The sequence below is a fragment of the Meles meles genome, chromosome 6 (genome assembly GCF_922984935.1).
Source record: "Meles meles chromosome 6, mMelMel3.1 paternal haplotype, whole genome shotgun sequence".
NCBI classification, from domain to species: Eukaryota; Metazoa; Chordata; class Mammalia; order Carnivora; family Mustelidae; genus Meles; species Meles meles.
Genome location: NC_060071.1, coordinates 120,152,398 through 120,167,270, shown reverse-complemented (window position 1 = coordinate 120,167,270; position 14,873 = coordinate 120,152,398). Strand labels below are relative to the sequence as shown.

The window sequence follows — 14,873 nt, the reverse complement described above, 5'->3', positions numbered from 1 at the left end:
GGCTTCTCCGAACGCACTCTCACGGCACTCAACACAATGTCTGTAAATACGTTCCTATCTATCTCCTTGGTAGATGTGGGAGGACAAGGACTTTACCTGTGGACTCCTTCACTGCCCCAGGCATCTCCCTGGGGCCCCCTTTATGGGGGGAGTCCCCGGTCCCTGTGCCCCCGTGGGCCAAGTTCTGGAAGGCCAGGAGCCCAGGAGCGAGCACTCACCTTCTTTGTTAACACCCAGGCAGCCCTTCAGCTCAGGCAGCGAGATGACCTTGTCCTTGTTCAGGTCACAGTAGTCAGTGAAACGCCGGGCGCACTTCTTGGGCTTGGCTTTCTTCTTCACGTAGCGCTTGAAGGGCTTCATCTCGCGCTTGTTGATGTCGTTGCTGCTGTTGCTGTCCAGCTGGCTGAAGTACCAGTGCACCACTCGCTCCTCCAGGGTATGGCTGGGGTCCGGTTCTGCAAACCTGGGCCACAGGCAGACCCCCACCCCGCCCCGAGATCCCCGCTCAGCATCCTGCTGGAGCCACCCGCCCTGCCGCAGGTGTCTCCCACAAGGTCAGACGCCGGGGTCCTTGTGCTGCGCTGCCTGCAGCCGGGGAGAAATGGTTCTCCCAAGCCAAAGACCTCCCAGCCCCACCCAGCCGGCAGCAGGATGGAGCTGTCCTCTCCAGCTTGACTCTCAAGACTGGACACTTTATTTTTCCAGGGTCCCCAAGCGCGTCCCTCTTATTACATCAGCCTGTCTCACCCTCTACCATAGCCAGGAGTGTTCCTGTACAAGATGGGGGCTCCGGGTATACTGGTTAGATTTAATTCACCCAAGTAAGACGCAGCTGGCATCCAAGCCGTCCTCCTGGCCTGGGGTTCTCTGCAGGACAAGCTGCTGTTCCCGTAGGAACATGAACACTCAGTAATCGGGACTATGATTGAGCACGCACACATACCCAACACCAGGCCAGGTTCTGAGACAAATGACCCTGGCCTCACACTCCTCAGCATCTTGCTGGGACAGAACCCAATATGCTGACACCAGGCAGTGACGATTCGGTACGAAGCTCCCAGGGCCTGATCCTGTCAGGCACCAAGTATGGTAGGAACTGGAGAGAAGGCAGTTGTTATGGACACAGACAGAGAGTCTGACGCTGGCAAGTCCCAGACCTGCTAGGAGTGTGTCTCTCCACGCAGAGGTTTTTAGACTGGAAGTCTGGGATGGACCTGGGAAACCAAGGGTATACTAGAACCTCTGGGGATTTTGCTCAGGAGTACTAGACTATATAGCAACCAAGAAGGCTTCCTGGGGTCAAGGTACACAGTAATGACCACACATGTAACACCATCCTGTCTACACAGCACATAAAGTGGAAAGACCAGTGTTTTTAACGTGTCACAGTACACACGCCCTACCCATCCATTTGATTTACTTATGCCATTAGGGTGCCAGCTAATAGTTAGAACTTTTAGAGCCAATGACAAGCCTGTTCCAGAGGGGGTGACTGTAGCTTCTGCTCCCAGGGCTTGGCACTGAGTAAATATGGCTCAGGCCCTTGTGTTCAAAATCCTGGGCACCTTTCCCTTTGTAGGGGGGAGGAAGGCTCAGCTTGGGAGGCCAATACCTTCAAGTTGTCTGCAGGGCCCTGAGCTGAACTATAGCTCCGCCGCGGATCAGAAATGGAGGTGGAGGGGGTCACTGTCACACAGGGATCCCAGACCAGGGGCTCTGGGCTGCCAGCACATTCTGAAACCATATCTGGCAAGAAAAATATCCAAGGCACTTGCCAATACCTTGGGGTTCTTCCCTGGGGTTTCCTGAGTTTTCCAGAAGGGAGGGGACCATCTCTGACCCCACCCTTACAGACAAGCCAGCAAACTCTTTCCCTTTCCCACCCCCAGGTGACCTCAACATTTAGGGGAAAAGAAGTTTCATTACCACAAAAAGCCAGGCATTCCTGCTAAATGCCCGTTGCTAATTAACTGGATTGCAGTCCCGGGCCAGCACCCCTGGGCATCCTGGGCTGATTCCCAGACAGCGCAATTATCGCATTTGCCAGAGGAATGTCACCCCCGTGGGTTTAATGCAGGGAGTACCTGGGGAAGGTGCGAGGGACCGTCTACCCCTGGCTCTTCGGGGATCTACCTGGTCTGTCATGGCTCAGAAGGTCTTCGAAACAGACGTGGAGTTACTCGTTGTGGAACTCAGATTTTTGTTTCTATTGGCATGCGGTATTTTCGTATTTTAAAACTTCCTTTATTTTACCCACCATATTCACTCTCAAGCCTGCAGGGCAGACCAGGTGAGCAGCGGAAAATTCTCTCTCAAGATGTTCAAGGCACAGGAGGGAGGGTGGCTAGCTCCCTCTCGAGCACCCCATCTGCCTCTGTTCCCCGAAATGTGAGGGAGGCGCCCGGGCTGCGGAGGAGAGCCAGGACGAGCCCTAAGGGAGGCACTCCTGCATTCCCACGGAGCGCTCTCCGTCTGGGCCCCTCCAGCCAGGGGCCATGGGAGCCCTGTGGCGGCAAAGGCAGCTCCTTCTTTAACCTTTAGGCTCCGCATAGCGCATAGCGTCATGTCTACCTAGAGGCTGGAATAATAAAGCCTCAGTCGCTGAGCCGGGAAGGGATGAGGTCATCCCGCCCAGCAGCCCTGCCAGGAGAGGCCCACTGCCTCCAGCACGTGTTGCTGGGGCTCCTGCCTGTCCGCTCCTCAGGGACTGCACCGAGGGAGCTCCCCCACCTTCCTTTGGGCCGGTCCACACAAGAAGCTGCTCTTCACCCCACTTTACAACCTCTGGGAGTTTCCCCTCACACGAGTGATCATCGTTTGGCTCCTGCTTCCTCTTCCTTCCTTTTCTTCTGACTCTCTCTGCCTGCCCTGTCACCCTTGTCTGCTTGGTCCTGCCCTGCTCACTCCCCCAGCATCTTGCAGCCATGACCCCTGGCCTGACCTGGCCCTGGAGGCTCCGAGGACACTCGCTTCCCAGAAGGAAGTCCTTTGAGGCCCCTTCAAGCAGTGCCTCTGGGTTCCTTGACCCTGTCACACTCTCAGCCTGCCCCGTGGGCCCCGAGGGGCACCCCTCTTCCTCCCTAGCTTGCCTAGGGCTCCCTGCTTCTGAACTCCTCTGACTTCTAGAAACCCACATCCCACCCCCACTGCTGATCACAGAGCCCAGCTCTATGTGTGACGCTGACAACTCTAGGGTCCTACTTTGGAACCCAGTGCTTTACCCTGGCCAAAGTCCAAGTGCATTTAAAGCACGAATTTCTTAGCTTTGAGGGATCACGGACCCTTTCAAGAACCTAAACAAAGCTATGGTCTTCTCTGGAAAAATGCATATGCGCGTAGCACTCTGCTGACTGGACTCCCTAAACCTCACCCAAGCTCATGGACTCAGCTGAAGAACCCTTGATCTAGAGGGAAGGAGACTGCAGCCACGCCCCCGGAAGAATGCTTAACCATAAGTCTTCTGGAAGAAGATGGGGCAAGACAAAGGACAGTGAGTGGCTGGACGGGTTTGCAAGCTGTTTCCAACAAATATTTCCAACAAAACATAATAGAAAACTACTGAAGGTATTTGGTCTAAAACTCTGAAAACCAGGTTTCTGAGTTGACAACAGCTTTAAGTCCATACCATGCGTCATACAAAATAAGTCAAGACTGAGATGGGTCAGGAGTCTGGGTTTGGTCAAACCGGCAGTGGGCACGCATATGCAAAAGAGCCAAGAGAGGCCTCAGTTAGCTAAGGAGAAGCTGAGATTTTCCCAGAGGAGTGGTGGCTGGATGGGGCAAAAGGGCCTCCCCCAGAGTTTCCAGAAACGTCTCAGTCTTATTGGAGTCCCTTCCATCACAGTTAGATTCCGCCAAACTTATCGTTGACCTCAAAGCCATACCCCACTGATGCCTCCGCTCTTGCAGTCTTCTAGAAGTGTCCTCTGAAAACACTGGCAGCTTGCACTCCTAGCTCCTGGCTGACTTACACTGGCACCAAACCTCCAACCGCTCCCTCACACACGTGCACACGGCCGCCCCTAGAGATCAGAGTTGCTGGAATTCAAATCTGCTCATCAGGTGAGGGCTGGGGACCCTGCGTCAGAGGGCGAGATGGTTCCTTACATCACTCCATGTTGGTGGTCCGTGCCACCGGCCTCCCTGCAGGGGAGGCTCTACTCTACTGAAAGGGTTCATTGCATGTGTAGAGTTATCCAAGCTTCCTTGGATATGGTATGGAAAGTCACACCCACAGGATACCAAATTCCAGATTTTGGAAAAACAAATCCTAAGACGGGTGGCAGCTCTGTGTCTGAGCTGTTTGGGTGGCTGTCCTGTGGACTGCCACCTCCATGGATGAGGGAGCCCGCTCGAGCCAGGCGCCTCCCTGGTCTGGTCCCACTGAGTTGTCTCCCAAATGGAGAGGGGACAGGTGCTGCCCTTGTCCTGCATTGCTTTCAGTTTTGCTTCTGCAGCCTCGCCCTGCCAGGCCTGCCTTGGCAGCAATGCACAGCTGGAGAGCCAGCCCCATTCGCCCCGAGAAAACTTGCTTTGGCCAACATCTCAGGCCTTGCTCTGCTGGCCCAAGCAGTTTTAAAGAAGGTGAGGCACTAGCCAAGCCAAGCAGACCAACTGAGCCCCATCTGGAGAGGGGTCTGGACCCTGCCAGCTGTGTGGGCGGGTGGGGCTAGGAAATGCCAAGTCAGCCACATTCCAGCCTCTTCTTTGCAAGGCCATTGACAAGTAGCTGCACTGTGCAGGAAGGAGGGAGCCACTGTGCACAGGGTCTCTCTTTGGGGGACCACCAGAAGGCTGACACAGCCCATCCCACCTCCCCTCTAAGTTGACTTTCTCTAGGGTGAGATGGAGAAAGGGAAGGGCTTCCCTGCTCGAGAAGATTCTGCCAGCTGGGATCTCAGAACTCTTCCTTGGGGTCTGATAAATGTTAATGGGCACCATGGGAGGGCCGGTCTAAGGGGCAGCTCTCCTCCTGGAGCCCCAGTGGGAAGGACCGTGAGGATAATCCAATCATCCCCAAACCTTCACTGAGAGCTGCCAGCCTCCAATGACACTTGCCGACCGCCCTTCCCAGCACTGACCACAGATGGTTCCGTGGACACCCCATTCCACTCTGCCTATTCTCAGATTTGGGCAGTACCGCTCCCCCACCCAAAATCGGTCTGGAAGGCCAGAAAAGGAAGCAGCTATCTCCCCTCCCTGCCATGTCCTATAACTAACAAATCATCTTGAAATCGGATTAATTTCGCTGCTAAAGCTTCAGCGAACCATCCCCTCTGCCACAGCTGTAGTGCGGCCTCTCCTCACCTGTCCCTCCGATGATGGCTGTAACCCTCCCCACTCCATCTTGCTCCCTTCCCATCCAGCGTCCCCAGAGCCTTCAGGATGATTCTTCCAACACGCTCACCTAAATCACAGGCGTCGTGCTGCCCTTGGCATGAATCCCAAGGCCTGGCGTGGTCTGGCCTCTGCCCAAACTACAGCCTCACCTTTTGCCTGCCTCCCAGATATAAGCCGCACTTCTCACAGCTCCCTGCACAGGCCCCACCTCACGGCTCCTACGGCCCCTCTGCCCCAGTCCCTCTAGGTTGGGCATTTCCCCTTCGCACTGAGGATGTGGCTCAAACGTCATCTCTCTGAAGCCTCCCCTCACAGGCCCTCCCACCCCCAAGTCTCTGAGGCACTCTCCTGTCCTCTGTTGTCCCACTGAGTTCATAGCGCAATCACAGGATTGCATACCTCTTCTCTCCACCAGACAGAAGCTCCTCCAGGCCAGGGACTTTGCCTCTGTCCCCATTTGCCCACAGAATCCCATGCAGAGCTTACACCAGGGAAGAGTGGAGACGTAATAGTTCATACAAAGCCCGAATCTCTAGACCCAACAGGTGGTAGGTCGGGGAGAAGATATGACTTCTCTGTCCCCTCTTCCCACTGGCCCCAGCGAATGTCCAGGCTTAATTACCAGACCCTGAGAGGAGGGAGGAGGGATTGGATGTGTCTTCCTTGACTTCAGCCTCCTATGTCTACAGTCCCAATGTTGCCCAAATTCAGGGCCAAGGCCAGAACCCAGGCAGCCTGGATTCCCAACTTCTCTCCCATAGGCCTCTTCCAGATGTGCCGCCCAACCTTCAGCTGCCTGTACCCTGGCGTTTTCTTCACGACAGGGATGCCTACCTAGGGTCCATCCACACAGTGCCCCAAGTTTCTGGGGCCCGCGCAGGGTGCCGTAGGGCCCTGGTGACAAAGGAGGGCCATGGTGAATGATGGCTACGGTTGGCCTCGTGATGAGTCTTGCAGCAGGTGGTGAACCCGCTGATGTGTAGGATAAAAAGGGTACCTTCAGCTGCTTATTCGTGCAACGGATATTTTATTGGGCATCTACTATGTGCCACGGATGATTCCAAGTGCTAGGAACACAGCGGGGGAAGAACGCAGCCCATGTTCCTTCTCTACAGAACTTAGATTTTCATTCAGTAGGGGTGAGACAGACAATAAATAAACCAGCAAAATATCAGCTAGTGTACGTGCTCGGCTGAGAAATTAAACAGAGGTGTGGAGATAGAAGGTGACCAACAGCCCCTTTAGACTGGCTGGTTGCTAAGAAGGTGACATTTAAATGGATAGTTGGGGCTGGTCACAGAAAGATGGGGCCGGATGTTCCAGGCTGAAGCAGTAGCTGGCATGGCGGCCCGGGGGGCAGGCAGGAACCCGGAGGGTTCAGGTTCAAGGTCTATTTGAGGTACTGAGAAGGACAGTGGCTGGAGCACAATGAAGGGAGAGAGGACATGCCCAGTGAGACCCACCTGCAGGGCCAGTTCAGGTTAGAGCTAGAACTCGCCCGAAATATAGTGAGAAACCTTGGAGGACTTGAAACCCAGGAAGTGGCCTCCTGTACAAGTGTTTCCCTCTCCTTCTTCCTGCATCCCCCTGCCCCCACCTGGATTTCTAGACGATTTCTTGGTTCCCCTCGCCTGTGTTTTGATTATGAATACAGCCTCTAAGTAACACAATTCCCTGTGTGGTTCAAACCTTTCATTCCCATCAAAACCAAGCACGGTCTGGCATAATAGGAGCTTAAAATGGAAAACACGTTTAGGAAAGAATGTTTTTTTAATCTTTTCCCAAGTCTGTATCTGTATTACACCTTAAAGAGAGGATTTTTCAAAAGAAAAAAGAAAATCTCTTCCCTAAAGACACATGGATATTAAAAACTGTGATTAAAAACATTATACACTTCTTAGTTTTCGTTTTCAGCAAAGATCTCTTTGGCCTGCAATTTGAGGGCAAGGCATCAAGTCCTGATGTCCCCTGGCCAGGGGCCCCCGCCTGTGCCCTCAGCCCCTTGTGGGCCCCTTACCCGCTGGCCCAGGACCCGTTCAGTTCTGATACTTCCCTAGTGCCCTCAGTCCGCCTGGGGCCCAGGCCAGACCATGCTCAAGGGGCGGCTCCCAAGAAGAGAGTGGGACGCACTTGAAATCCTGCCTCCTCAGTAGCGCTGTGGAAACACAGGCAGGCTCCACAAGTGGCTGGTCAGAGCTGCCAGCTCAGGGGGGCTGTGGGGGCGAAGCGCCCAGACCTGGACTTCTAAAGCCCATGCCCCCTCCTGGGTACTTTTTCCTCTCTCTTCTAATAAACACAAATATCTCATCCCCATTTTTGCCTGAAACAACAGGTATTCCAAGCATAAATCACCACGGCATGGGCTACTAAATAAGCTTTCACCATCTCACCCCACTGACCCTTCTCGGAGGTCTGGCTATAGTTCTCTCCACCGTAGCTGCCCAGCAGCCGAGCACCTGCCGCTGCCCCCAAGCAGCCCCCATCCGCCAGCCTGTCAGTCCCTCTCCATCGTCTCAGACACAGGGCTGGGCCTCCTGGGGAGGCTGATCCCATCCACAGGGTGTGTTAAACCAGAAACCAACCCGAGAGCTCACAGGCCCGTGGGGCTGCTGAGAGCAAGCGCGCTGGACTGGCAGCTTCCGAGTGGCACCCAGGAGGGGGCAAGCTCTGCAGTCATTTGGACATGACCTAACCTTCGGCTTCCCGGACAGCGCCTGCACCTGCCTCAGGAGGCAGCATCGCTGACAGCCCTGTTTCCCTGCGCCGGACACAGGCCCTGTGGTTCTGTGGCTCGCTGGCCAGGCGGCCATGCCAGGGCCCTTTACGGGCCTGGGCCTGTCACCATGCGGGCACTCCTTGCCTTGCTGACGACAGTTCTGCCTCTGGGCAGATGTGGAGGGACTCGCCCCCTCCTCCACCCCCCCACCCCCCCCCCACCCCCGCCATGCGCCTGGAGCCCAGAGGCAGGCTGTCCATCCCTGCCGAGCCTGGCTACTTCCTCCACTGCTGAACCCCCTCCACATTCATCCCCTCTTGTGCCTCCTCTCCGGCTTTCTAGCTCTTGACTGTCCCTTCTGTCTCGTCTGTTGCCACTCTCTTCTCCTCCTCACCCTGTCCTCCCTGGCCCAGGCCATCTGGACTATGGATACTCTCTTTCTTGGAGCCCCGGTATTCTTTCCTTTTTCCTGGGATGACTCTCCTTTCGCTGGCTAAGTCCTACTTGTCCTTCAAAATTCAGCCCAGCTATCACCTCCTCCAGGAAGGCTTTCGGATTCTTCCTGACTGAGTTGGCAAATCCTTCTCTGTTCTTCCTCCTCATTTCTCATACTTAGGATGTAATTTGCAAATATCTATCTACAGCCTAGGGTGCCCACCAAGCTGCAAACTTTAAAGACAAGAACATGCCTCACATCCTGCATTCCCAGGCCTTCGAGCAGTGCTTGGCATGCTGTGTATGTTCACCAGGTGCTGAATGGATAGGTGGGTGGGTGGATGGATGGGTGGGTGGGTAGGTGGGTGTATGGATGGATGGGTGGGTGGATGGATGGGTAGATGGATAGATGGATGGATGGATGGATGGATGGATGGATGGATGGCTAGATGGGTGGATGGGTGGGTGGATGGATGAGTGGATATGGATGGATGGATGGGTGGATGGGTGGGTGGTTGAATGGAAGGATGGATGGGTGGGTGGATGGATGGATGGATGGATGGATGGATGGATGGATATATACTCTAACCACTAGCCTAATGGGCTGATGAGTGAGTGCTGGGATGCTGGTCATGATGCATGTGTGCATTTCAGCCTCATTTAGGACTGCCTCTGCCTACATATCGTCTCCTGAACTAGGATGGATTTGGGTATGGCAATGTCCAACCTCCCTGCTGGAGCCCTTGGGATTTTCAGGAATTCAAAAAAGCTCATGATTCCTGCCTTCTCAGAAGAAACTCACTAAGTGCTCTGTCCTTCCTTTCTGCTCCGGTTACATACCCCTCCTCCTTCCTGCGACTGAGGACTCTCACCCCAATGCATCCACTCCTGAGACTAAGGTGCTGGAAGTCTCCAAACACCCTGAACTTGCCTATCATCAGGTAACTAAAAGGCAGAAGCAACCAAGTCCCTAAGAATGGGGAGGAGAGAGGATCTGATCTTTGGCAGAAGGTGGGACAGGCCCCTGCCCTGCCTAGCCCCTCCCAGCTCTCCCAGCCTCCTGAAGCTTCTGAAAGTCAGGGACACACCTCCCCCACTGGGCCTGAGTCCTGCTCACATTCTCACCTCCCACCTCCAGTAGGCGCTGCTGAGTTAATGGCTTGCACCATGTCAGTGGTGAGAGCATCCAGGAGGCTGGTGATAAATTCCATCTTCTTCCCTTCTGGACAGCCTGAAAGATAAAGTGAGATTTAAAGGCAGCTGCCAGGTAAGTAATCAAGCAAATGGTTTCTTCAACTGCCACCATTTCCCAAACCTCTCCAGGTCCTTCTTGCCCAGCCAAATCCACTCTGGGAACTATTTATGGCTCAGATGAGTCTCATAAACCTACACAGTTCTCTACCCACAGCCCACAAGGGACCGGCAGAACAAATGGAAAATCATGCTTTCACTTTTCTTCTGTTCACAAATTTTTGCTGAGTATCAACTGAGGCGCTGTGTCAAATGCTAGGAATTCGGTACACAGGGTCCCTATCCGCCCAAGTTCAGAGTCTGCTGGGTCACGCTAGAGCGTCAGAAACACTGCTCTGCCGAGAAGGAGCAGGTGCTGAGAGGGCACGAGGGACGGAGATGTCCCCCAGTGGTCGGAGGTGACTCAAGTAGCCCCACCAGTTTATCTGTCCAAGAACCATCTCCTTTCTTCACTTCTGTCTCATCCAGCTTGGATGATGATAAAACCTCCCTTCCTTTGTTTCTTGTTTGTTCCATTGCTTGGTTTCGGCAAAACCCCAGTCTCTCCCCCATGCATTAGCTCTGCTGGTGTGAACAACCAGATAGGTGGGCGTCCCTGTAAATTCATGACTGCTGGCCCCCACTGGGCCCTACAGTTGTTCCTACAACCCTCCTCTCTGCGGTGACAGCTCTGTCTTCCCTCTGGCAACCCACCCAGTCTCTGGTGAACCGCCACCTTCTCGGAGAAGCCCCAGGGCCCTGAAGCAGAGTCTCCTTGCACGTCTCAGGGCTCGCTGCTCTTCCCCTTCAGAGCACCTGCCACAGCTCTTTATACCAGCTTGTGTTCATTTATTTGTATCTGTTTCCTCAGCTGTGGGAGCCCTGTGCTGTTCAGAGCCCTTGATCTCACCCTCGTGCCCGGCACATGGCATAATCTCAGTTCACGCTGTTGAGGAGGGGACCGGAAGCGGGTACCCTGGCCTCTACGACTCCAATCTCTCCGGACAGGCTGATTTTCACAACCGGACTTTCAGGAGCCTCTGCTTTCAGTTCTCAGGGTGGAGTCCTGATGGGGAACGGGGAGCGGGGAGGGGGCCCAGCTCCCCTCAGTGCAGGTCCGAGTCTGTGCTTGCTAAAGACTACCCTGTTCCAAGCCACCAATATTTAGTGACCTTCCTGTCACCCGCTGAGTGAGCACACTGTAAATATGAAACACCCCTCACAGCAGCCAGCTGGGCCCCCTGTCCGTGCGTTTTGTGTCACATCCCAGTGACAGTCCTGTGCCACCGGGATGATTGTGAAAGCACAGTACTGGGCTGGCCATGGAACACTGTCCATGCCCCTCAGGACAGCCCCTCCCTGAAAGCTCTCCTCTCAGCCCCTGGAACATCATCCCCGGATGGACAAAGAATTGCAGGATTGCAAGGACACGATTTTAACCCAATGGCTACATTTTGAAGATAAAAGCTAAGAGCAAGGAGGAGGAACAAATTGCTCAAGGGCACAGGTGTCCTTAGGGACAGATCCCAGCCTGGATGCAGGTCCCAGGGCTCCTGGGAGGCTTCACCCCATCCCCCTCCCCCCACACCATCCTTCAAAAGGGCAGACAGAGCCAGAGCAGAGGAAGGAGATGCTTGGGCATGATGGGAGGTGCAGGAATAGGAAGAGGGGAGGGCATCAGCAAGGGGCAGCCTTGTCTCCCACCTGGCAGCTCCCTGTCCTTGAAGGGATCGTCCACCTCCGCACTCTTGGCCCTGGCATCGCTCTCACAACTGGGCATCACGTAGCTGGGAAGAGAGACATGGGAGTGGGGGGCGGGGTGAGGAGGGGCCAAGAACTCAGCCGGCTGGAGCCATGGCTAGCAGCAACCATCCTGTTGCCACTAAGCCTAAAACTCCCAGGGCAGGCTGCGGATTATCTCCTGCGCTGTCCAGGATATCTCCTGCTGGATACATCCTGGTAGCGATGTTCCCACAGAGACATGTTGGGGCATGTCCCCAGTCGTCACTCAAGCAGAGCTATGTCACCTTGTGTCTGCATGCAGGACTTCTGGGATCTACAGAACCTAGGGACTCAGGCAGGGCCTTAACCTCCTCACCAGTGCGCTGCGGTTCCAACCTGCTTTTCCAAGGTCACCCAGCTAGGAAGGAATAGAACTGTGACCAGAACCCAGGACACAGTGCAGAAACGTTCTCCTAGTGCCTTGATTCCCACCGGGCCAGGCAAGCGGGGAAATGTGAGGCTAGCCTAACAGCAAGCTCCTGCTCCTCCCCCTGGGGTCCATCTCAGGGACTGGAAAGGCTGCGGGTGTGCGGGGTGAGGAGGGCTTACCGCGTGGAGGTCCCGGGCAGCGGGCGCCCCGTGTCCACCAACACACACCAGCAGTAGCCAGTGGACTGGTGGCATTGCACAGGCTTGTAGAGCCCCCCGGGGGCACACTCGGGGATGACAATGCCCTCCCGGGGATTCTGCCTGGCCTCTTCCAGGGCGCTCTGCCTCTCCTGGTCACACGAATGGACTCTCTCTGCAAGAGAACAGGCAGCCTGTGATGACCCGCACTCTTGTAGCTTATCACTGCTGCTTTCCCAGCAAGGATCCGGCCTGGCCCGCAAGCAACAGATGGCTGGGGAATCACCCAGCAGAGAGCTGTGGCTCCCGCAAGGGCTTTGCACCGGCCTCCACGGTGGGGATGGGGGTGGGGATGGGAGTGGGGGTTTGGAGGCCCAGAACCTCCCCAAAGCCAGGGTTCATTAGCATTCACACGAAGTTGGAGAAGTTCCCTCCAGCAGGACCACAAGCCAGCTGGGGGCTGCAAGGCCGCTCCTTATCTGAACAGCAGTTTGCCCTGGGGGTGGAATTCCTGACTGTTTTCAGAGTGGTTCCCGCTGGGGCTACTCTCCTGGCTCTGGGAGAGGCGGAGGTACAGAAGTCTGGCCCCTGAGAGCTGAGTAGCTGACGCAGGAGTGCCTCTGTGTGCGGACACTCTCCCAAACCCAGACCCAGCAGGACAGAGCCACAGCCCCCAGCCCCAGGGGATCGACGCTCAGCGCCCAACACAGCAGAAACAGGGCTCAAGCCTTCCCAGGCTCCAATAGGGCTGGGCAAAGTAGGCTCGACAGACCCGAGGCCATGACATGGTGTTGCTCGATCCAGTGGGAGAGAAAGACACCCACAGGAAGTGTCTGTGTTCAGCGGCTGCGGGCAGCCCGTGAACACTTCTGTACAGCCAAACCTGGATTCCCCGAGCCAGGCCCAGGCTGTGTGCAGAGCCCAGAGCCCGGCCCCTAGCCGGAAAACCCCACCCACCAGTCTATGACCTGCCTGATGTCCCTTTCCTGTTGGGCGGTTCTTGTTGTGTTTTCATTTGTCTTGTTGTTATTAAAAAATAAATAGCATTGGGTTTCTTGGTATAAAAAAAAATTGTGAAAACCCCAGAATCCCACGGAAATTAAACACTGCCTGCCCTAGACCTTCTGTCTTGCACCTTCGACATGAAAAAATACATATGCCCACATCCACTTGTTTTTTTTTTTTAATAATAAAAGGGGTCACATCATAAACCTGAGCTATTACTCTCTTTTGTCTATTTCTTTATTATATCTTTATTTCTTTCACGAACGTGATGCCACAGCTTTCCTCTTGAAGATGACAGGAATAGTCTTGGGCATCCCATGGAATGTTAACAGTGTGTTAATAAAAATACTGTTCTTCCAGCCAGGAAGCCGGTATCAGCAGCCTAGAGGCTCACGGAACTCACTGAAGAGCCCAAAACATCCAAGTCACAGCCGCTGAACTCGACAGGAGCCAAGCCTTTGAACAGCAGCTCCGTCAGTTACCCACGGACGAGCAGCGCAGGTGTTTCAACAGAGCAGGTGCACGCGGCGCCTCGAAGCAGTCCAATGCGGTCTCCGGGAAAAGTCACACAATGAGCAAAGGATTCTGCTCCCAGAAAAAACATGGAAAAGCGACAGCCCCTTGATTCTTGTTGTGGGGGCGGGGAGGGAAATGTCTCCTTAGTGCTGTAAAGACATCTCAGGGTGAGGAGGCAGGTGAGCAGAACACATTCACAATTAAAATATAATTTTGAATTTGGAAAATGAAAAAAAAAATACTACTGTTCTTATAAAGTAAATACAGCACAACTAAACAGAACTCCCATGGCTAGAGGAATAGGAGTCTGTAAGAGCGGACAGACTCCAGAGAAGGGATTCTGAACCTAATTAGAACTACCAGCAGAAGAGACTCTGGAGACAGCTGGAATAAGAGACAGAAATTGATGGGTTTACCGGAGACATGAAGTTGGCTTACAGGCCCAGAATCCTGACTTGGGCCCCTGGCTTGGATGATGCAAGAGTTTTTCAAGAGCTCCCACAATCGCAGTTTGGTTACCTTACTTCCCGACCTCATATTTCATGCCCTGAGAAAGGCGACGGAGGAGCAAAACCAAAGGCAAACAGCTTTTTACTGGCACCATGTTCATGCAACAACCCCAACAGAGGCTTTAAATTAAGATCCTCTGGGCCAACATTCTAAAGCCATAAATCAGCCCAAAAGCGAGAGGCGGGGGGGGGGGGGGGGGGGGAGCTTCCCCAGGGGCAGGGAGAACGATCACCTGACTTCACACCGTTGGGGATCCCGAAACTGCAGAAATGAGAGAAGCCATCTAAGAGGAGGCGGCATGCCATGGTTTGGGGGCTGTCGACAGACTTCTGGAAGTCCTTGAAGGCTGCCCTGAACTATATGCTGCCAAGCTCCACAGAGGCTGCATGGAGTTCGATGGAGAATAAAAACCACACGAGGGACAAATCTGGCTAATTTGGAAACATGGGCCTGGCGGGGAATTAGAGAGAAGGCTACGTCTAGGGGTGATGGCCTGTTGGCACATTCGCTTGCTACTTTAGGACAGGCCCTGAAAATTCCAGCTGCCCCTCTAAGAAAGAGACAGGAGAAGTTTATAATAATAATCACTACCCATTCGTGAAGAGTACCCAGAGAATTTATCTTCCAAAAGAGAAGATCTCCCTTAAGACCATCTTTATACGAATCACAGTCAAAGCAAATATTCATTGAGTAGTTCGTGCCTGGTGATAGACAAAGGGCTTTGCTTGCTTAGTCTCTTTGTCCATCTGAGGGGGGCACTAGGACTATGTCC

The 14,873-nt window shown here is 54.3% G+C and overlaps 1 protein-coding gene across 5 annotated transcripts in view; it reads right to left on the bottom strand.

The window, feature by feature from the left end:
- The window catches only part of SMOC1 (SPARC related modular calcium binding 1), a 150,464-nt gene that overhangs the window by 6,193 nt on the left and 129,398 nt on the right, over window positions 1–14,873 (bottom strand). For all 5 annotated transcript variants that reach the window (XM_046009035.1, XM_046009036.1, XM_046009037.1 and 2 more), the window contains exons 8-11: window positions 12,053–12,245; window positions 11,426–11,508; window positions 9,617–9,722; window positions 219–463 (exon numbers count right to left, since the gene is read on the bottom strand). In XM_046009035.1, coding sequence (XP_045864991.1) covers window positions 219–463; window positions 9,617–9,722; window positions 11,426–11,508; window positions 12,053–12,245 — 627 coding nt within the window. The remainder of the gene's footprint in view (window positions 1–218; window positions 464–9,616; window positions 9,723–11,425; window positions 11,509–12,052; window positions 12,246–14,873) is intronic.